Source organism: Taudactylus pleione, unplaced genomic scaffold, assembly GCF_031769625.1.
Source record: "Taudactylus pleione unplaced genomic scaffold, aTauple2 ptg000309l, whole genome shotgun sequence".
NCBI classification, from domain to species: domain Eukaryota; kingdom Metazoa; phylum Chordata; class Amphibia; order Anura; family Myobatrachidae; genus Taudactylus; species Taudactylus pleione.
This window is the reverse complement of record NW_028284710.1, coordinates 8,487,963-8,511,738: the sequence shown is the minus strand read 5'-3', so window position 1 is coordinate 8,511,738 and position 23,776 is coordinate 8,487,963. Positions and strand designations below refer to the sequence as shown.

The following is a 23,776-nucleotide window of genomic DNA, read 5'->3' as shown; positions in this document are numbered from 1 at the left end:
CTTCTCTTACCCAGGCGCCTGATGAAAGAACTAGATTAATTGAAGAAGTTGGCCTCCCACCCTGGGGAGAGGCCTGTCCTCAGGTTTGGTAGGTGGACATCCAGTAGCCCAGGTCTGTTTGGTCCTAGGCTTGGAGGCCTTGGATCACGAGGTACCCAACCACGGACCTCAAGGCACACTAACAGTCCAGGTTTTAAGGATACCCATACTTGAGCACAGGTGACTATTAGTACCTCCGTTATTATTGATTTAACCACCTGTGCTCAAGCTTGGATATCACAAAAACTAGGACTTGTAGTGTGCCTGGAGGTTGGGAATCACTGTCTTAGATGATGCCTTGGAAAGGATTGACCTTTAGTTTTTTCCTTGAGGATTAAAAGGACCGAAATGCAGAGGGCAAGAACGCAGTCTTGGAAGCTGCCAAGGTAGGCACAATTTTGTCCAATTCTGGGCCAAACAAGATATCCCCAGAAAAAGGCAGAGGGACTCCATTGCCTTTTTAGGGTCCGAATCTGCCTTCCATGAGCGGAGTCAAACAATACAGCAGGCTACTGCAGAAGTGGCAGATTCCTTGGAAACTGCATCTCTAGTGTGAGATATGTAGGACAGCTGTTCCCTCAAAGCATCAGAGGGAAATTATCTTCTAGGGCCTCTGCCCTACTCTCAATGGCTTTTGCCACCCTGGCCGCAGCCCTAGTAGGACAAGTAATAGCTCCTGTAAGAGTATATAGATTTTAGACAAGCTTCCATCCTTCTATCCGTAGTCTCTTTCAAGGAGGTTGCAGTATGGGTAGGTAAGGTAGCATTCTTAACTAGGCGTGTCATGTGGGAATCCACTGCTGGGGGAACTTCCCTTTTAAAGTAATCAGTGGCTGGAAGAGGGTAAAAGGAACTTGAATGTTTAGGCAGCATAAATCTTTTACTGGGCATATCCCATGCCTCGCTCATATGATCAATAGCTGATCAGAGTCTGGAAACTCTGGGAAAACTATGTTTTGTTACTTAAATAGTAGCTATTTTGCCTTATGAGTGGTTTCTGTCTCTTCTGTTTAAAGGATAGATTTTACAGCTCTCACAAGTGCAGGTATATTCAACTTGGAGGAGGGCTCCACCTCTCCAGATGGGCAGTCAGAGAGAGATCTGTGTCTTCGGCCTCCCCAGATGACAATTTAGAATCGGATAACTGGGTGGACTGGGAAAACAACACGCTTAGCAGGTTTACTGGGTAAGTGTCTCTCCTTTTGCTGAAAAGCAGTACGAGGTATTAACCAGACTCTGCACTGAGGTAGAAGATGCGTCTACCCATGGGGGAGGCAAAAGATTTGCAGGAAGTACCTGTTATGGCCATACCATAGGGGGGAGCTACCACAGGGACCACTTGGTGGTCAGCAATTTTTGTCAGCACCTGTGAAAAAAGGATGGGCCCCAGGCAGCATAAAACAAAATGTACAATGACCATCCTGAATGAGGTTCTCTGCAGCTAAGCAGGACTTTAAAGACACAAGAGTGGGAGCGGCAGGCTGCTTGTTATTGTTGCCTCTGACAGACAGCTGCAAAAGTAATGTAACAATCTGGCACAGTGCAAAGAGCAACCCAGATGTATGTGCAATCTGGCACAGTGTAGTGTGCAACTGCGATATACAGTATGCAATAGCCCTCACAAATATAGGGAGATGTGAGGTACAATGTATGCCAGGGTTATAGTGGAATAAAGGGGGAAGGTATAAGCAGACAATAGGAAAAAAAAAAAAAAAAAAAAGACTGCAGCACTAGCACAAGTCACATACAACACAGAATATTCAATATTACTGCAATGGGACTAAAATAAACTACACACAGACCGCGGTGGCTGGTAGTATATAGCGCTGTATAAACCTGGCCCTTGGGACAGGTATACCAGGAGACCCAACATTCCTGGAGACCTGAATGCAGAAAATGGCTGCCGTGAGTCTCAGAGGGTGCGGAGAGTGGAGCAGCAAGACCGCAGTGGAATGGCGCCCTGAGCTGAGGGAAGGGCCGCAGGTAGAGCACCTTCTCCCCTATGCAGACAACCACCGGGTCCCCTGGCTTTGTGCCCTGTGCCAGTAATGCCCTGGTGGTCGAGTGGAGACCCAGACGAACCGTGTCGACATCAGCGCATCTGGTTTGTCTCAGAGACAAGACAGAGCATAGACGCGGGTCCCCACCAGTGGGGATGCACCTTACTTGTCCCCTGGAGTCCCAGCTGCAGTCTGGGGCCCGGGATGCCCTGCTAGCTAGGGCACCCTCGGAGCCCCGCCGGAAGTACCTAGCTGAGGGCTAGTGTCATGGCACCGCGGAGGGGTGAAGGAGCAGTAGTGCAGACGACCAAAGGACTCTCGCACTGCTACTCAGTAGTAAAATAGATGAAAATAAAGGTAAATCATAAAAATAAGCTTGGGCTGCTTAATAGGAGCCCCACTGTTATAAATGGAGATGCAACTCCTGTTGGACACCAACGAAACAGAGTTGCCCTCAGGCTGAGGACGGGGTTTAGGGGGAAGGACTGTAGCATCCTGGGATTGAAAAAGCTTTGCCGTTTGTGTCCGATCCTCTAAGTACCACCTACAACCCTCCCGTCTCCCCTGTGGAGCCCTATAGACCCTGAAGTAAGATTTATGTTGTAATATAGCTGTTACTTCGTAGAAATAGAGATAACAAGGGTAAGTTCTTACCATATCTCATTTTCTACTTCAGTGTCCATAGGGTATCCACAGGATACCTTGGGGATGTCCCAAAGCAGTATCCTTTAAGAGTGGGGATGCTCCTGGATATTCTGAACACTTGAGGATCCTAGAACAGGCACTATAACTCCAGCCTGGAGCATAGAGTGCAACACTTTCTGGAGCTCCAGGACCTTGTCCTGATCTAACGGAAGGCCTGTGGCGACACCATTCAAAGAAAGTATGCCATACTGTGGTAAATTCTTGCAGACGTAGGCTTCCGAGCATAGCGTTAACTACAGAGCTGGAAAAACCCCTGGACCTTAAGAGGGCTGTGTCAACAGCCACGCCATCAAAGACAGACTCCTCAGGTCCGGGTAATGGCAAAGACCCTGAGCCAACAGGTCCGGACGTTGAGACAACAGATCTGAGCACCAGACGTCTGGGCCACGCTGGAGCCAACAGGAGCTTGCCTCCTTGCTTGAATTTTCAAATCACTCAAGGAAGAATGGAGGGAAGAGGTATGCAAACTGGAAGGTCCACCGGACCGACAGAGCATCTACCAGAAGAGCCTCAGTGTCTCTTGTTCTTGACCCGTACACAGGCAGCTTGTTGTTGTGTCGGGAGGCCATGAGGTATATCTCTGGAAGGCCTCACTTGTCCACCAGGAGTTGAAACACCTCCTGGTGAGGAGACCATTCTCCCGGATGCATGTCTTGACAGCTGAGAGAGTCTGCTTTCCAGTTGAGGACCCCTGGTATGAACACCGCCGAGATGGCAGGGAGATTGCCCTCCACCCAAGTCAGAATGCAGGACACCTCTGTCAGTGCCGCCTGACTTCAGGTTCCTCCTTGGTGGTTTATGTAAGCCGGCGTGGTGGCGTTGTCCGATTGTACCTGCACAGGTTTTCCGTGGAGAAAATGTCTCGCTTGCTGGAGAGCTTTGAATACCGCCCAAAATTCCAAGATGTTTATTGGAAGCGAAGATTGTGCTTTTGTCCACCTGCCCTGGAACAAGTGTGGACCTGTCACTACTCCCCAGCCTCGGAGACTGGCGTCCGTTGTCAGAAGGTACCAGATCGCCACCCAAAAGGGGCGTCCCCAGTTCAGGTGAGTCGTCTGCAGCCACCAAGCCAGAGACAGACGTACCTCCGGAGAAAGCGCCATGGTCTGTGTCGTTATCAGATGGGGCAACCCACCCATTCCATCTGGAGAGGATCAATTTCTGCAGAGGTCTGGAGTGAAACTGGGCATATTCCACCATGTCGAACATCGACACCATGGAGTCCAGTAACCTCATTGCCAAGTAAACAGACACTCGGCGGCTCTGAAGGCAACTGCGTACCTTTGCCTGTAATGCAGAGATCTTTTCCTCTGTCACAAAGATCCTCTGTTGTCGAGAGTCCAACAGGGCCCCGAGATGAAGCATACTCTACTAGGGAACCAGGGTGGACTTCTTCCAGTTTATCAACCAGTCATGATTCTGCAACAGATATTGTCAGTTGCAGATGGCGCTGGAGGACCTCTGGAGACCCTGCTAATCGAAGGTCATCCAGATAAGACAAACTGACCCCCTGCATCCGCAGGTGGCCTGCCATGACTTTGGTAAAGACAAGGCGCTGTGGCCAACCAAAAGCGCAGTGCCTGAAACTGGATATGTTGGTCAAGCACTGCAAACCTGAGGAATTGCTGGTGTGCTAAGATAATAGGGACATGCAGGTAGGCGTCCTGAATGTCCAACGACACCATGATATCCCCAGGCGCCATTGCCAGAAAAATGGAACGCAGGGTCTCCATCCTGAACCGAGGGACCCTCAAGGACTTGAGGTTGAGGATGGGCCAGTAAGACCCATTGGGTTTCTGCACTAGAAAGATAGGAATAGAAACCCGTGCACCTCTGGGGTAACAGAACAGGCACTATAACTCCAGCCTGGAGCATAGAGTGCAACACTTTCTGGAGCTCCAGGACCTTGTCCTGATCTAACAGAAGGCCTGTGGTGAAAAACCGGCTGGTAGGCCTTCGCCGGAAGGAGAGGGCATACCCCCGAGAGACCACCTCTTGTACCCAAGTGTCCTTGGTAGTCAGGTACCAGCACTGGGCGAACTGAAGCAGGCGGCCTCCCACTCTGGGGTCCCCCAAGGGGAGGCTCGTCCCATCAGGCTGAAGGCTTATCGTCCGACTTGGGAGTAGGAAGTCTTGTACTCCAAGCCTGCTTCTTTGGCTTGGCAGATTTCCTGTTACCCGACTGTCTGGCAAAGGACTGTATCTTGGACTTACCCTGGGCCCTATAAGGCCGAAAGGACGAAGTACCAGATCCTGATGGGACTGTAGCCAATGGCAAACACGCAGATTTAGCTGCTGCCAGCGTGGCCACAATTTTGTCCAGATCAGGACCAAACAGGACTTGTCCATTAAAGGGCAAGCATTCCAATCCCTTCTTGGAATCTGCATCTGTTTTCCAAGAGCGCAACCATAGGGAGCAGTGAGCCGCTACTGCTGCCAAGTAGATTCTGGAAGCGAGGAGACCTATATCTAAGGCTGCCTCATTGATGTACATGGCTGAGTCTCTAAGATTGCCCACTAACTCCACCTGTTCAGGGGAAGAGCCAGTGTCCAGAGACACTTTCATAGGTATCCGCCCACCGCTCCATGGCTCTGGCCACCCAGCACACGGCCATAGCCAGTCTGGAAGCCCCTCCAGCAAGGGAATAAATGGATTTTAGGCATATTTCCACCTTGAAATCCGTAACATCCTTTAAAGGAGGACATGGAGGGCATGGGCAACGTAGCACTCCTCACTAGGCGTGTGACATGAGAATCCACCTGTGGAGGAGTTTCCCATTTGGAAAAATAATTATCTGCAAATGGGTATGCAAAGGCCAAGCGTTTGAGGTTGGAACCGCTTACCCGGATTTTTACATGCCTCCTCTAAATGATCCACTAACTGACCAGATAGAGGAAATACAGTGGCATCTCCCTTAACATCCTTAAAGGCGGCGTATTTAGATTTGGCCACGGGGGGATACTCGTCCTCAATAACCAAGGCCGCACATACTGCCCGTATAAGGCCAGGTAGATTTAGACTCCGCCTCCGGGGGGGGGGGGGGCAGAAGCAGGAAACCCTGAGGTATCAACTCCTTGGGGAACCCCTGCTTGGGTGATGAGACTACAGTCTGCTGCGATAACCCCCATCTGGGGAAACACAGGGAGAGTCGCCAACTGGCCCACACGGTTTGTAAGTACCTTAGCAAAACAAGCCCAGGGCGGCTCCTGTAAAGGCGCAGTGGCAGAAATCGGACGTGATATAAGATAACATGCCCTGCATAAACCCTCAGCGTTCACATCTCCCTCCGCTAACTGTACATAGCATGTGGTACATTTTAGCTGAAGAGGATATTCACGTTCACTCCCAGACATGTGTAAACTGAGCAAATGTGACTCCCCACACAAAAAAACAACTTTGTTTACTGTGAGGCAATGAACACCCTGCAACACCGCACCGCAAGGGCTTTAGCAGAGGAAGAACAGGGATAGTAAAATGGCTGACAGTCAGAAGTGAAAGTACAGTCAGACAGTGCTAGCATATAGTCACATACAATGTAGAAATAATTGATCACAGTTCAGGTTATTTAAGTACACAGACCAGAGCCTGGTAGGAAACAGCGCTGAACACTCTGACCTTATTGGAGGAGAGATATGCGGGGGGACCCGGACCGCGATGCCACCTGTATCAAACTCCAACAGCATTTGCACACTTCCTAGAAAATGGCCGCCGAGGAGCTGAGAGGAGGCAGGCCTGAGGGAGGAGCGCTGACACGGCTCACCAGACCGCTGTGGAAAGGTACTGTGCAGCAGGGGAGGCGCCGGGGTATAGGAGAGGGACCCCAGTGCATCCTGGGAGGCTGAAAACTTTTACTCTGAGGTGCCCGATGTCTGTTGCCATCACCTATACCCCAAGGTATCATGTGGATACCCTATGGACCCTGAAGTAGAAATGAACGATAAGACGTTATATAACCTCACATTTTCTAATGTATACATCCTCCAGGCCCTAGGTAAACTTTTGTGTGACTGGATCATACAGCCCACCAATAACCTGTGCAATCTGGCTAGACCAATTTGCAATATGTAGCACCAATCCTTGTGTATCAACACCTATATCCCTATAGATTGTAAGCTTGCAAGCAGGGCTCTCACCTTTATGTCTGTCTGTTACTACCCAGTTTGGTTCTGTTAAAAGTTATTTCCATTTGTAAAGCGCAACAGAATATGCTGCGCTAAATAAGAAACTGATAATAACTCATTAACACCAGCACTAAGGGGTAGTTCTCAAATAATTCATGGATTCTGATTTACCATGTTCATGTATTAGGCTGCCATAGCCAAGGCTGCTTCAACAATAGTGCCTAGATTTGAAGTGCTTCGTTTAAAGTGTAAATAGAACATTTATGTTAAAGTCAGTTATTCAGGAGTTATTACTTACTATTCTAGTAACTGGAAGGAACTCATCCCCAGGTAATTAACTACTGCACCCAACATACTGATGAAACCATATTTCATATTATTTTAAAATCTTTATCAAGGCAGGAAATTACTCTGTGTGTTGGTATATTGCCCTCTCACAATTTGTTTATTTTACTGCTGACCTTTTGTTGTGTGAGGAGGGTGTTAGGGGTGGGGGTGGAATCAGTGTTGACACCTGGTTTGAGTCATACTTATTTGTCACTATTAGGCTGCCATAGCCGGGGCTGCTACAACATCAGTGCCTAGATATGAAGTGCATAGTTTAAAGTGTAAATAGAACATTTAAGTTAAAGCCGAAGTTATTCAGGAGTTACAGGAGGAGAACACAAGGAGATTTTAACAAAGCAGCAATTTCTGCTATTAAGGACTGCTTTTATCTACCACCACATTTCCATCATGCCTATGGATTGTACCTGCACCTGGATCTTCAATGCTGCCCACATTCCTCCTGATCTCCCCTTGCAATCTGCTTATCCACTCCAACTATGCCTTACCGAACGACACAGCAAGATGACCTCTTAAATGGTCCTTGGTTGTGGCCCCCAAATCACGAGGCTTGGTGCAATTTTGCAGAACTCATTGTTTTTTCCTCTTAAGTTTAGACTAACCTTTTCCATAGACAGATTACTGTGACCCTTGTATCCAGCCCATCGGTGTCACCCATGTTTGTCTGCCCCATCTCCTTCACCATCACAAGCAGGGCCCTCTTCCCTCATGTGCTTCTCCTTCACTTAATTATACTCTAATTTACAACAGCACCCAACCCTTGGTTACAGACACCATGCTGCTTATCTAAGTGTTATGCAGCAATGTATCTGTCCTGCATTGTTTGTACTGTTAATATCTGTTTTCTTGTGTATCCCTTGTGGCATCATATAAAGGATAATAATATTATATCTTTATTAGACAGGATAATGTAACCACTTTGTGCCTTGGAGAAAAGAAAGCTCATACTGCCCGACCACGTGTGGTATAGTGTTTCAGCAGTATTTAAGATAAAAGAGGGCAGTATATCCTATCAGCACATACTGTTAACATGGCCATAATACTACTCATTATAAAATTGTACCAATTTAAATATAGTATCCGACCCCGTATGTAAGGACTGGAATACTGCTTTTCCACCTAAGTCTAGGGTCTGACCCAAGTTTTGGAACGCAGTTCCAAAATGGGTCAGACCCTGGACATGCCCCTTTTCCACTATGGCGCCGATCTGGGTTTAGATCTGCGCCGTTCACATTGCTCATGTGTGCAGTGGAACACTTCTCCCGGCGCTTGGAGATCTCTCCAAGTGCTGAAAAGCCAGGAAGTCCCCATGCTGTGAACGGGACCTAGGTCGGACGACCCGGATTACCAGTTTGCACTGCAGGGTTTCACAGGTCGTTTGTGTTAAACCCTACATAGTTACCTGGGTTGGATTGCCGGGTCACTCAACCTGGGAATCAAACCCTGGCCCCTTTTACACATAGAAGCAACCTGGGTTAACCCTGGGTTTTAGCTATGCTGTAAAAGGGGTATAACATTTCAGCAGCGTTTGTACTGCAATCTTTTAATCTAATTCAGTGTGAACATTTTGGTTTCCAGTGCCGCAATCATACATTATGTATACTGGCTCACAATTCAACATATATACAAACTTATAATGCTAACGATAAGGTGTAAAGCTATATTTAAAAAAAAAAAAAAAATTGCTTATCTGCCTGATAATAAGTTACACTCTGATGAGCTACCTCTTACTAGAGAAGTTGTCAGAGTATGATAAGATGGTCACATCAAGTGCTTTTCCAAAATAGGCAGCCTATCAGTTAGAATGGGCGTTTTGAAACAATTTTAAACTGATCTTTTAATCTGTACACTAGTTAGGTGGTCTGGAAAATATAAATAGTTAAGAATCCAGAGGACAGAGTTTGGCCACAACTGACCTAGACAATACTTGGGCTAAAAATTGTTTATATGTTGAGTCCTATAAATGGGTTACAGTTTTACTATTTAATAGCAGTGAGAAAAATTGTTTTATTTTAAAATCAACCTGCTTCCATACAATTTAAAAAAAAATAAAAAAATAGAACTTACCTGTATGAAGCTTATTGCCATTAAAATAAGACTGTAAGAGCTAATCCCACCAGTAAAAACTTCATTTAGATCTCTTTGAAGGAGAAACTGTTTCAATACTAAAATCAAGTAAGGAAGCAAAGAGTATTCCTATAGAGATAAAAAAATGCCTTTAATGTACATTTCACAAAAAATAAAATCAGCATTTACCCTATTATATTAGGGGCATGTAACATTAAGCACATCTGAAAGTCGTTCATCTGCATAACAGATCCCTTGCATTATTACTATGATTTCTGCAGCGTACAGAAAGATTTCCAGGGTGGGGGGGCATGACATTTTACCTTTATGCAATCCTTGATAAACTGAGCAGCCTTCACACCAGTTCTAACATTAAAACTGATGTCCACTTTGACATCTGTCTCCAAGTCTGTAAGTTTAATAATTGGCACCTGTAAGGGGGAAGCAAAAAAATAAATAAAATTATACTATATTTTCTCATTAGAATAGAAAAAAGTTAAATAGAACGTATCTACGTAAATATGCCTCAATTCACATCCCTTAACGGTTTCTTTTCCAAAAGTGTCCCCAAAATTGTCAATTTTTGAAATAAAATTATATAAAGAAAGGCTATTTACACCTGATTCAATATAAAAAATTTTTTTTTTTAATATGCAAAATAAGTTTAAAATAGCCATGGTGTTAGTGGAGGGGACACAGCTGTGGCAAAGCAAGGGGGGAGGTTTGGGGTTGGGCACAGACCGTATATATTCATCTCTCACACCATCCCCCCTTCCCCAGGGAAGAGTGGGAGTTACACTGGGCTGGCTGTCCGATCACTGTGGCATGGCAGTGATCGGGACAAATTGGAGGTAGAGCTGTAGGTTCAAAAGGTGCCGGGAGGTCCCTCTGAGTTTGGCAGTTGCTGGAAGATTAATTTCTGGCAGCAGTCCAGTTGGCGTTTGACTGGTTGCATTAGATGCATCCATGTCAGGAAAAGACCAGCCTGGCGTGGTCGCATTTGATGCAACCACACCAAGCAAGTGGTTAAAAAAAAAAAAAGTACCCATTACCAGACCCCCTTTACCAATAAAACCATTCATATTTTTCAGACTGTTCCCAGTGAATGAACAGGCTACAGTTACCTTTTCATCATAACTGCCACTGTTCAAAGTATTAACACTCATTCAGTAATCCTCATAACACACTGTACAGCCATGGCCAAAGTTGACAATGACAAGCATTGGTTTTCAAAGTTTGCTGCTTCAGCTTTTATGATGTCAATTTGCGTATACTCCAAAATGTCTAAGAGTGATCAGATAAATTGCATTTAATTGCAAAGTCCCTCTTTGCCATGACAAACTTAATCCCAAAATCATTTCCACTGCATTTCAGCCCTGCCACAAAAAGGACCAGCTGACATCATGTAAGCGATTCTCTCGTTAACACAGGTGAGTGTTGACGAGGACAAGGATGGAGATCACTCAGTCATGCTGATTGAGTTAGAACAGACTGGAAGCTTTAAAAAGGAGGATGGAGCACGAAATCATTGGTTGTTCTGCTGTTAACCATTGTTACCTGCAAGTAAACAAGCAATTACCATTGCTTTGCACAAAAAAGGCTTCACAAGCAAGGAGATGGCTGCTAGTAAGATTGCATCTAAATCAGCCATTTATCGGATCAAGAACTTCAAGGATAGAGGTTCAATAGTTGTGAAAAAGGCTTAATGACGCACAAGAACGTCCAGAAGGTGCCAAGACAGTCTCCTAAAGTTGATTCAGCTGCGGGATCGGGCACCACCAGTGCAGAGCTTGCTTTGAATATTTGCTATTACCACCAAGATCTGCAGGTGTGAGTGCATCTTCAAGCATAGTGAGGCGAAGACTTGGAGGATGGCCTGCTGTCAAGAAAGGTAGCAAAGAAGCCACCTCTCCAGAAAAACATCAGGGACAGACTGATATTCTGCAAAAGGTACAGGGATTGGACTGCTGAGGACTGGGGTAAAGTTATTTTCTCTGACGAATCCCATTTCAGATTGTTTGGGGCATATGAAAAAACGCTTGTCCGGACAAGGAAAGGTGAGCGCTACTATTAATTCTGTGTCATGCCAACAGTAAAGTATCTTGAGACCATTCATGTGTGGGGTTGCTTCTCAGCCAAGGGAGTGTGATCACTTACAATTTTGCCTAAGAACACAGCCATGAATAAAGAATGGTAACAAAACATCCTCCAAGAGCAACTTCTCCCAACTATCCAAGAACAGTTTGGTGACAAAAAATGCTTTTTCCAGCATGATGGAGCACCTTGCCCTAAGGCAAAAGTGATAAAGTGGCTCGGGGAACAAAACATCTAAATTGTGGGTCCATGGCCAGGAAACTCCCCAAACCATAATCCCATTGAGAACGTGGTCAATCCTCAAGAGGCTGGTGAATAACCCAAAACACACAAATTCTGACAAACTTCAAGCATTGATTAGGCAAGAATGGGCAGCCAGTCAGTCAGTATGGCCGCCCAGTAGTTGATTGACAGCATGCCAGGGCAAATTGCAGAGGTCTTGAAAAAGAAGGGTCAACACTGCAAATATTGACTCTCTGCATAAACTTAATGTAATTGTCAATAAAAGCCATTGACACTTATGAAATGCTTGTAATTTTACTTCAGTATACCATAGTAACATGACAATAAGGTCTAAAAACACTGGGGCATCAAACTTTGTGAAAACCAATACTTATGTCTCTCACTTTTGGCCATGGTGTATGAATTTACAGAAGGTATGGATGTTACAATGAGCATAGCTAAAGTGGGTGCAAGGTGTGCCATTGCTATGGGGCTCAAGTGGTTCTGGATTTGGAAAGGGGACTCGTCAGTGGCAATATGTCTCTCCTTCTCAGTAAAGCTCCACACAGATATGATCCAACTTCCACACTCCTGTTAACGCTGAAACACAGCTGTCCTAATCAGTAAGCCCAGCACCATCAGTAGAAATATCCTTGTTTACAGCTGCTTGTGTGTAGCTGGGGTGTGGGGGCTGGAGTTGAGATTAGGACTGTCACAGAAAGAAGTGACTTAATTAAAAAGATCTCCACTCAACGTGGATTATCCTGTATTAGGAAGTATCCGGTCAGATAGGAGGCAGTTGGTCCCACACCATGTGGCATATTGTGAACTGGTAGCACTATAATGTGGCATATTGTGAACTGGTCGCACTCACTGTGTAGTATAAAGTGAAATAGGGCACTTTTATGGGACATCAAATTAACTGTGGAGTCTCTAGAAGCATTGGCAAGGGGCCCCTTCAAATGTTGCCATGGGGTCCCCAAAGCTCTTGCTACACCCCTGTCCCACATTAAAAAAAACAGAAGGGGTGAACACAGCAACTACTTTAAAATGGATAATTTATTCCAATGAGAATACCATAAAAAGTCATAAAAGGAAAACGTTAAGGAATACATCAGAAGGGGGGGGGAGAGAGGGGGGGGGAGGAGAGGGGGGGGGGGGAGGAGAGGAGAGGGGGGGGGAGAGGAGAGGGGGGGGGGAGAGGAGAGGGGGGGGGGAGAGGAGAGGGGGGGGGGGAGAGGAGAGGGGGGGGGAGAGGAGAGGGGGGGGGAGGAGAGGGGGGAGAGGGAGGAGGGGAGGTGGAGAGAGAGGGGGGAGAGAGAGGGGGGGGTGAGGAGCTCTCTCTCTCTCTCCACTCTCCCCCACCTACTTACTTGACCTGAAGTTACATAAAGTATATCATTAACTACTGTACCTGTCAGCTTCATTGACGAGAGAGACCAAACATGTCTGCAAAGCAATTGGCAATTTAACTTACATTTAAATTAATTCCCTGGATCAGATTGGTATGGCTACATGCCACTAGAAATGGCACTGAACTTTTAAAGGCAGTTAACTAATAAACCATTGCCAAATTCTAGTGTTCCCACTAGCCTTTCAGCGGGGACTATGCCATACCCAGATTTGAAGGCTCTGAAATGTGCTCTGCCCTTATGGCAGCACCCCGCTGAAACAGCAGTTAGCACCCACGGACCCTGTAGTGCCCCATGGGGGGAATCCCTGGCTGGTGAATAGATGGAGTGTATGCGCACAGCATCCCTTCACACTGCGGCGAGAGCTTGGGAGCAGCCCAGCATTTCAGTGAGTGCATGGCACACCCCCTACAGTGATGAAAAAAAGGGTGCATTTCAAGAACACCCCCCCTTTTATGAGTGAGCACTCCCCTTTTCCAGGCAAACCTCTGACAGGCACCCTGCCAGTCTGCCCTAGCGAGAATACCAAGTTCCACTGGGAAAGCACTACAGGGGACATCTGAGGTGGTATGGGTCAAATGCATTATAACCAGTGCAATGTGAAACTAAAGCTGCATACACACGATTTTCTGTCCAACCATCCAACTAGTTTATTGGTTGGAATCAAAATCTGGTAAGACATGAAAGCAAATGACAATCAGCAATATGCTCCCAATCGCCGAAAAATGGACAAAAAAAAACTATTTGAACAAATTGTTTAGATCAAACATTTAACAAACTTGTCTGAACGAGCGTTTTCATCTGTTTTTTGGCATTTAGGAGAAAATTTCTGATCATTTACTCCCATACGTCAGATTTTCTTTCCAACCAACTAGTTGGATGGTTGGACAGAAAGTGTAACCAGCCTTACAATGAACATCCGTATGCATGATCAGACAACCACTTCTCTACGTTCTCTGCAAAACATCTAACGAGTTCACCGTGGGCATACGATTGTATGGTGATGAAATATTAGTCAGGGGTCCGGCTGTGTGCGCGCAAGGCCTTGGATGCGCAGTGTAGCCAGCCAGGAGGTAACTAAACTGATGTGCTGTGGGTCTTGCACAGCTCACTGGAGGGAAGAGTTCTCTCCCCTACTCCAGCGTTAATACATCAAAGTTTTTGCTTTGTGCTTCACCTTGATACGAGATGCAGGAAGAGCTTATAGCAGCACGATAAAAGCACTATACCATGAAAATCCCTTCCTGATCGTTTAAACCACTACAGAGTTTGGTACATGAACATATGAAGAGGCAAAATAGTAAAATAGTGCTGTCTCAATCACAAAATATTGCCAGCTCTCCCAATCTCGTTTGTATACATTTCCATAGCATGATATAAAAAGTTTGTTTTAACTAGGACTTCAGTAGCATTAAAACCCAACTGAAACCACTACACAGACTATGAAAAATTAAAAGAATAGAGTTGTTTTCAATATTTCCTTTGTGCTTTCCAGTCCGGTCACACTGACCAGGTTATGACGCACGATTAAACTTATGCACAAAATAGGTTGCCAATCGCTCACTGTGGGTTTACTGTATTCATAAATGTAGGAAAAGAGGGGTGGGGGGGGAGGAGAGAGTCTTTAGAGAAGGAATCCCCTTTCCTTCTGTACACCAGTAAATGAACAAGATATATGTTGGACCATATATCTAAAATAGACTGCGCCTGTAGGTGATGGTGCTGTAGAGGTATAGGGTATTCAGAATTACACAAAGTATTTGTGTTTTAATCTGCCTTTAAGGAGTTACAGTGCAAAGAAGGATAGATTAACAAATTGAACAAAGAGTAAAACAGGTAAAATGGGGGAAGTTTAGTAGTGGTATACAATATATACCATCCTCTAAAGACTTGCTGCCGCCCCCACCCCCCTCTTTTCCTACATTTACAAATACAGTAAACCCACAGTGAGTGCTTGGCAACCTATTTATCTTACTACTCAACTATATCCCCTCGCTCAGCTGCTCCATCGCGTGTGGTTACTAGACATAGCTGTAAGGTTAGAGCCACTTGAGTTGGTCTAATCTCCACAGAATTAGGTAGCAAAACTGAATTACAAGTCAATAGCAAGAACTTTTGTGACACTTTCCTCACAATGGAAAAATTGATTATCAAAGAATCAAAAAAGTCTGGTGGGATACGGAAACCCTACAATGGTACATTGCAAACAACCTTATCCCTAAAGGGCTCAGGGCAAAACACACCCAACACATCATACAGAAGACTCCAGTTTCATAAACCAATGGGATAACATACTAAAAGACTGTTCCCACTGACTTATTGACTTTAACCACACACCAAGCAGAACCAAATTAGGAACAGAGATACAGTCCCTATATGAGAAGTTAGACATCTATAAAGGAAGATGACAAATTCATTGTAGAAAGACATGCACACAAATTGATTAAAGAAATTGGAAAAAGAAATCATACTGACCAAAACCTCTAAAATAGTGAGAGAAGGTGGGAAAACAACAAGCAGTTAAACATAAAAGACCATAATCCCAAAAATCAAAAACTTGGAAGAAGTCCAAAACACTACACAAAAGTTAATACAACCCCTTTCAAAATAGCCCCCACCCCCACTTACAAAAAGTTTAACTTGACCTATCAACAATACATGACCAAACTCCATTTCGGTAACATCAATAAAAATACCACAATTGTCATCAAATAAACTGACGACATAATCAGCATAGACATAGAAAACGAGATATCCTTCAATACAACCTTTTCCACATGCAGTATCAATGAGAACACAAATTACGACAATATAGCCAGTCAATTGAGAGAGAGGACTCGAACTATATCTAGAAGGACATCCCAAGCCATTACCAAAACCATTCTCGGATTTACACCAAGACAATAGTTTAGCATGGAGCACACAATTTTTAGACATCAGCGCAGGCCTGCACAGAGACACGCAACAACCAAAACAAAAGGAAACTGGACGCACTAGGAGAGGATGCAGAGGAAAGGCAGGCAAAACAAAGATCCCCCACAGAGACAGATGAAACAGGAATCTTTAATCTAAGCAAAGCCAACTTAGGACGCAACCACATATCACTACTCAATAAGGGCTTGAAGTTTGCTCCCAACAAGGGCCTAAACAAATTCGACACATCTTAACCTTCATCGTTTTACAAGAAAACTAACCATAGCAAAGTACTTCAGCAAAAACCCCATCACACGAAACAACCCCCCAAAAGACAATACAGAATATAAAACACAAATCTCAGAGCCCCATCCTCATTCTATCCTGCACACAGGAAAAGTCCACTCATCGAAACATTTGAAAAACTAGTCAGCAAAGACATAGAAGCCATGGACATCAAACTTAAACCTCAAGATCTAAATCTTAGAAAAAGAGAAACTGCCGCCCTAAAAGAATTAACTAGAAACACCAATCTGGTCATCAAACCAGCCGACAAAGGGTGCGGGCGGGGGGGTTTACAATAGTGAATAAACTAAATTATTTAGACGAATGCACTAGAATTGTAAAAGACACCAACACATACACAGTCCTAACTAAAGACCCCACTAGCAAATATCAAGACCTACTAAAGAACCTACTCGATGAAGGCCTCAACAAAAAGGTATTTTGAGTCAGCAAGAATACAAATTTATCCACAACTCCCACCCAGTCATTCCAGTTATATACCACCTACCAAAAATACACAAGAACATCACAGACCCCCCCGCTGCACGCCCAATCATATCGGGTATCAATTCACTCACCTCCAACCTATCACAATACATTGACTTTTTTCTGCAACCCTACGTACGAGGACAAAGGTCATACACACAGGACACTACAGACATTCTACAGACACTTCAAGATATCAATTGGTCAAAAGACTTTTGGATATGCACTAGCGACCTGACATCCCTATATACAGTGATAGAACCCCATCAGGGAGTAGAAGCCACAAAACATTACCTACAACAAGACGAGAACATGACAGACCTACAGACTAAATTCATCACTGACTGCATAGACTTCATCTAGGAGATAACTATTTCTGGTACGACAATACATACTATAGACAAGACAAAGGCACCGCTATGGGGACCAAGTTTGCCCCAAGCTATGCCAATCTATTTATGAGTAGGTGGGAGGACTAAACCATATGGTCAGAGCATGAGTTCGGGGCAAACTTGGTCCTAAGGAGACGCTACATAGATGACGTACTCTTCATATGGCAAGGAGATGAGACCAAACTTCTAAGGTTCCTAGAACATCTAAATAACGACAGAAACCTCACATTCACAACCATTTACAGCAGAACACAAGTCAACATCCCAGATACAACAATATTTAATTGAGAATAATCAGATCTGTACTAAAACTTATCAAAAAAGAGTTGACGTTAATAGCTACATTCTCTCCAACAGCGGACATCATCCGAATTGATTGAGTAACATCCCCATTGGCCAATCCAAACGAATCCTAAGAAATCGCAGTAAAGACTACCAAATCCACAGCAAAAAAAAATGGAAGTTTATAGAAAAAGGTTACAAGAAAGAAGGTTTCCAACACACCAAAAACAATAGAAAGTATAGACAAACATTATTGACCTATAAAAATAAAGACAAAGACCACAAGGTAGAAACACTTTCATAACCCAATTTAACTAAAATTACAGACATCTCAACAAAATTTTGAGTAGACACTGGCACATCCTACTGGAAGAGGTCCTCAATATATACTTTCCGACAAACCAAGGATCAGCTACAAAAAAAAAGCTCCAAATCTCAGACAGTTGCTAGTACACAACCATATAAAAAGGGAAACAAATCAACCCAAACCACTTTAACAGGTCACAAACCCACTCCCGGCATCTTTCATTGCGGATCCTGCCAAGCTTGTAGATTAACCACAACAACAAAGAAACAAAAATCATTCATCTCAACACAAACCAATAATGAATACACTATCTTTGACCACATCACATGTAACAGTTAAGGAGTTATTCAATAACCTGCCCCTGCGGTTATCAGTATGTCGGTAGGACAACCAGAAAATTAAAAACACGGATTTCTGAACATATTAGGAATACACGCAAAGGGCTAGAAACAGCCTCTCAAACCATTTTAAGGAGGCTCACAATCAAAATCCAAAACTGATGTTTTATTGGAATCCAGCTAGTCAAAAAGAACTGGAGAGGAGGAAACTAACAAAAAAAAAAAACAAAGAACTGAGATGGATGGTGAACCTAAAAACCCTAGCACCACTCGGAATTTAGATAACGAAGTGAGATCAGTTATCACTGGGTAAAACCATGCACCGCCTACATTTCCAATCTATTTTTAATGTACTTTCCAATCCTATTTATCATTATAGTTTATTACTCTAATTTTACTTCAGTCTATTCCAAGACATATTACCAAAATGCTTCACTGACAATGTAATAGATCTATCCAGGCATCACCACAAGATCCTACCAAATAACTGCACCACCAACCATGTGATCACAGTCACCCCTGCTTTCTAGATTAATAGCACTTAAACCTATTAATACACCTCCCTCTGCCGATCATACAATACCCTGGAGTATAGATCCTATTAACCCCGTACTGGATCCTACTAATTAACATTTACCCTGTACTGACAACCATGTCTTCAAACAGGGGAAACTAATAATCCCTGCTCCTTAAACATCTACGTTACTCTAGAAATCAAACTAATCACACTGCAAACACCTGCATCAGCTGGTCACAATTTGTGCTCCACTCCCCGCCCCAATCCCCATGGAAACAGTGCTGCTCATGCCCTTTTGTGACATAACCACAGATATTTAAATGGCCCTTTTCCAAGACGGCTGCAACCATTCCCTAAAGAAGGCCTGACGGCCGAGACGAGTTGGGAAGCCACCTACCACCTAATCACCAACTATACACAGTCAAGTCTCCTCACCAACAGGTGAGTTGAGCGCGCAGCTAGTGCTGGGACTCCCGCACCTCCTGGCGTCCCGCAGCTGAAAGTGACACGTCCCGGCTCACACTGCGGGGACCAACCTGTTGAACGCACAGCCAGCGTTCATCAGAATATGGTCCAGAGCAACACCACGGATCGGAAGAAGAAGAGGAGAAAACACAAGAAGGGGAGTCCTCACCCAGACTTCATCAACCCCCCAAATCCTCAGATGACACTCTTGACGGAGGAATAGGGACGCCTACCCCTGTGGCCGGTTTCCATCCTAACTCTATAACAACCCCTGTGGCCGGTTTCCATCCTAACTCTATAACACCCCCCCCCCCCCGCAAATCCGGGTTTTTACCACACCGGGCATATATTATATAACATATATATATATATATATGGAAGAGGAATTGGGAAAAGGCATGCGCCTAATTCTGAGAGGAATGGCGGGCTCCCTAGTAATACTCGAAGGTGTTTGGAGGCTGCTCTGACTGAGCCGCTGCTAACGTCATAACACACATGTGACAAGGGTCATTTCTGCTTGAGGTTAACCTTATCCACCTGTGTGCGGACTATGGGGGTTTCCATGGGATCTTAGAGGAGTTTTCAGAGTACACAATACTACACGCAGTTGTTCAAGTATCTTTCTGGTACGCAATACACATGGAATTATAAGCGCTGCTTGTAAACAAAATGCTACACTATATTTGTGTTCTATTTTGCTCTGTTGGAGCCTCTTTTATCAAGGTTTTCCTGATCTTTTGGAGGACCATACCTACCCCACCATATGGAATCCCAGTGAAAGAATCACAGATAAGCCTTAAAGATTTATTATTTGGTACGCACATTATATTTTGAGCATGTACATTATTGTTTTAAGTACTACACTATTAGGCGCATGCCTTTTCCCAATTCCACTTCCAGATCCTATTTATCCTGATTGCCGTTCAGGAACCTGGGAAGACTGCTGCCACCTCCACCAGAGGGATCAAAATGTCACACGTGCTAGCACTATATGGATTCCACTTTGTATTGAAACACATATTGCACTAACAGTGCAATACGTTTCTAAGGACTTTAACCAGTGCGCCGGTTTATACACCCTCTACTAACATACATATATATATTATAATTATACAATATATACCACTACTAAACTACCCCCATTTTACCTATTTTTACTCTTTATTCAAATTGTTAATCTATCCTTCTGAGCACTGTGAATCATTACAGGCCGATTAAAACAAATACTTTGTGTAATTCTCAATACCCTATACCTCTACAGCACCATCACCTACAGGCACAATCTATTTTAGATGTATGGTCCAAATATATCTTATTGTACATTTACTCATGCACTAGCATACCAATTGCACCTGGGCAATGTTGATTCAATGTCTTTAGACATCTGTTTCTAAACGGTCAATCAATACTGAAAAAAGATGATATCAAACTTTATTATAATATCTCTAAATATATGAAAATTATATATATATATATATATATATATATATATATATATACACATATATACGCACAGATACATATATACACACACACACACACACACCAAGACTGAATCAAGAGCTAGGTAAGGAACCCAGCAGAGCAATTCAATTGGTGCTCCAATCGGGCGTGAATAGCCGCCAGCATTTCTGCTTGCTCCCTCATGAGGAGAACCCTAACCTGGACTTTAGACTGGTTTAGCAGTTTTACGCTGCTAACTCAGTTTAATATGGCGCGACAAGCTTGATAATTAATGGGCACCAACAATTGAATATTGAGACATTGGGCATCCATTAATTAATGCAGCACTGTATTATGTTCAGGTTCTCTGAATGGTACTCACCTTTTGATGGTAGAATATGCACATTGGACAATTTATAAACCAGATTTATTTTTTGTTTCTTTAAGTGATCAGTATTAAATTAGTAATACTAAATATTACAGATTAGGAGATATACTCTAATTTGCCTTTCGGATATAACATTCATATACAAATTCTGACATATCGAAATGAACGATCAAAAGGAAATGGTGAAGTATGATGAGTAACCACCCTCTATCCGAAGTAGGCTCACTTCACCACTCATAGGGATTCCCTCTCAGTCAGTAACTACTAGTTACCTACTCATTCAACCACATAGTGGGCAGGTAACTCTGCCAATACCAAGTTGCTACCACCGACACCTGGAACAACCTACTTCAGGGTACATGTGGAGACCCTATCCAGGAAGTGTTGCAGCAGCAACTACCAATTCCCACTGATCCCTCACTATGAATTAGTCTGCATGGAGTAGCTGGCAGAGGGTTTCAGCTTGGGGACACTGGGCCCAATCCAGAACAGCCAGAGATAGGAATAGCATTTTGCGGTATTCTGGTGGTCACAGGATGCAAGCTGACACAGGAATCTTAAAGCAAGATATTTATTGCTGGGAGGTGCTTTGGGCAACCATTGCATACAGATATTCATTGGTACAATCCTCTCCGATAGAGGATACACACACTAAAGCCACATCAGCCATATTTATATTAAGAGGACACATTACGTCAGGTTGCAATCCTGCACCTAGGACTAGTATGCAAATCAGAGCGCTCTCAAAACGTAAACTGACATTGGTCAACTCTGCAGGAATTCCCCTCCTGAAGTGCATTTCAATGAAAGTTTTAAAATTGACATTCAGCTAGGGCCAAAATAATAACTTCTAGGCGTTCAGAAAATTGTTTCTGAAAGCAATATTGTGTGCAATGATTTTATAAATTTATCAGGCAATAGATAATGGTCAGACATTAGGTGGTGGTCAAACATTGCATAAAAGTGTTCTTGACAGAAAGAACCCAAGTAAAGGATAAAGGTCTCTGTGGCCAGAGATCTTTAATCCTGAGTCAACAATGTCTTACCTTCAGTTTATCAGAGTACATACACAATAAAACACCTCAAATAGTTGTTCTAACATTCATAATTGGAGGCAATAGTGCCCCCTATTAGTATGTATGTATATTTCCGGACATGACCTTTGTACTTGAATGCTTATGCATGAGTTGCTCCTATATAAAGCTGTAATTTGTCAGTATACATTCAGCCTACAGCCTAAACCTATGCCTATTGCTCGATGTACGAGTTCCCAGCTCTAATGTGTTGGAGAGGCTCCTGGGAAATTAAACCATTTATGTTCTGAGCAGATGATCTGACTGGCAAGTTAAGTGTTCATTATATTTTACTCTTTTACTTTGTAATAAATGTCTAACTGATATCTGTCGTGTAGCTTGATTAACATCTTTGTATCCAAAGAATCTTAACTCGTTCCACCGAGAATAACCATACCACTTTCTATGTAAGAATGTCAAATAATGTGTTTCCAAATGTCAAAGCCTTATAAAACATACAGCTGAAATACATTCCTTTACTTACATAGTCCATACATTTAAACATGCTTTTCCACAATTGTACAACTCTAACAAAGCATTAACTATAACCTTCATCTTGTATAGAAAATTCATTGGTCTGTTTGTCCAGTTATGCACTGACACCCCTTCACAGATTGGGATGAAACTAACGTGAGGTGGTCCAGGCCAGATTTTAGGGGGCTTAGGGTCCCAGTTGGATCTCCCATTGGTGTACACTGGGCAGAACTTTGACCCAGGGCACCTGTTCTGGGCCTTCCGTTTGATGGATTTGGACGAAAGCTTCAAAGGGATAGCAATTGGTCTGAGAACCCTAATGCTGCATACACAGGCCGATTTTCCTGAACGATAATGTTCCACAATAAATCATTCATTTTATGCAGTGAACGATCGACCAACGATGCGCGTTCCCGCATGAAAGATAATATCTATGGTCGACCATACATGCAGGCCAACTTGGACGATTTTGTCAAGATTTGCCTGTAAAGACATAGCTTCACTGAAATATCTATCATAGATATCGATCAGTGTGTACACCCAAAATAGTTTGCCCTGCACTACAGAAAGTTTGAGGGAAATCAACGATATCTATGGTTGTTCAAGTTGTACCGTGTGTATGCACCATAAGGCTGGGTACATACCTAAAGATTCTGTCCAACCAGTTGGTTGGAATGAAAATCTGGCAAGGTATGAACGCAAATGACAATCAGCAATTTGCTCCCAAATGCCAGAAAATGGACAAAAACTGTTTTGTTAAATGTGTGATCTAAAAACAATGAGTTCAACTTGTATGACCAACCATTTTCATCTGTTTTCTGTCATTTAGGAGCAAATTGCTGATCAACTACTCCCATACGTTACCAGATTTTCATTCCAACCAATCAACTAGTTGGATGGCTGGACAGAAAATCTTTAGGTGTGTACCCAGCTTAAGAGTGGTTGGGGTCCCGGTCAGACCTCATGGAAGAGTGCACCATGCAGAGCTTTGACCTGGGCCTTAAACGGGATGGAGTTGAACGACATCACAATAAAAAAACATAACTAGAAGATTTAAACCCAGGCAACTCTGGTACTTCAGCTAGACCTATACATTTACAGTACATGGCGTCTAGTACCAACAGTTCATATGAAAATCGTGCTGCAGCACAAGGAATTAACCTCCTCAGTGCCATGGATACCACATCAGCCAGGTTTTTAATTGTAAAAAAAAAAAAAAAAAAAAAATGCAACGTCTCGCAAGAACACTGTCCACACCCTCTGGCATGAGCAGTCATAATGAGGTCTTGGGAGGGGGTATTTGTAAAAAGTTATCTGGGTTAATGATGGACTGGTAAGATTAAAGCTATGAGCATAGGAGAGATTAGGTTCTGTGCTTTGAAAAATTTAAATAAGGCGTGTATAGAA

At 43.7% G+C, this 23,776-nt stretch overlaps 1 protein-coding gene across 5 annotated transcripts in view; it reads right to left on the bottom strand.

The window, feature by feature from the left end:
- Positions 1-23,776, bottom strand: part of TENT4A (terminal nucleotidyltransferase 4A) — a 209,995-nt gene that overhangs the window by 98,170 nt on the left and 88,049 nt on the right. For all 5 annotated transcript variants that reach the window (XR_015868738.1, XM_088442339.1, XM_088442343.1 and 2 more), the window contains exons 6-7: positions 9,602-9,709; positions 9,279-9,407 (exon numbers count right to left, since the gene is read on the bottom strand). Coding sequence is in view for 4 of the 5 variants with exons in the window: in XM_088442339.1 (XP_088298465.1) it covers positions 9,279-9,407; positions 9,602-9,709 (237 nt within the window). In the remaining variant the exon portion in view is untranslated. The remainder of the gene's footprint in view (positions 1-9,278; positions 9,408-9,601; positions 9,710-23,776) is intronic.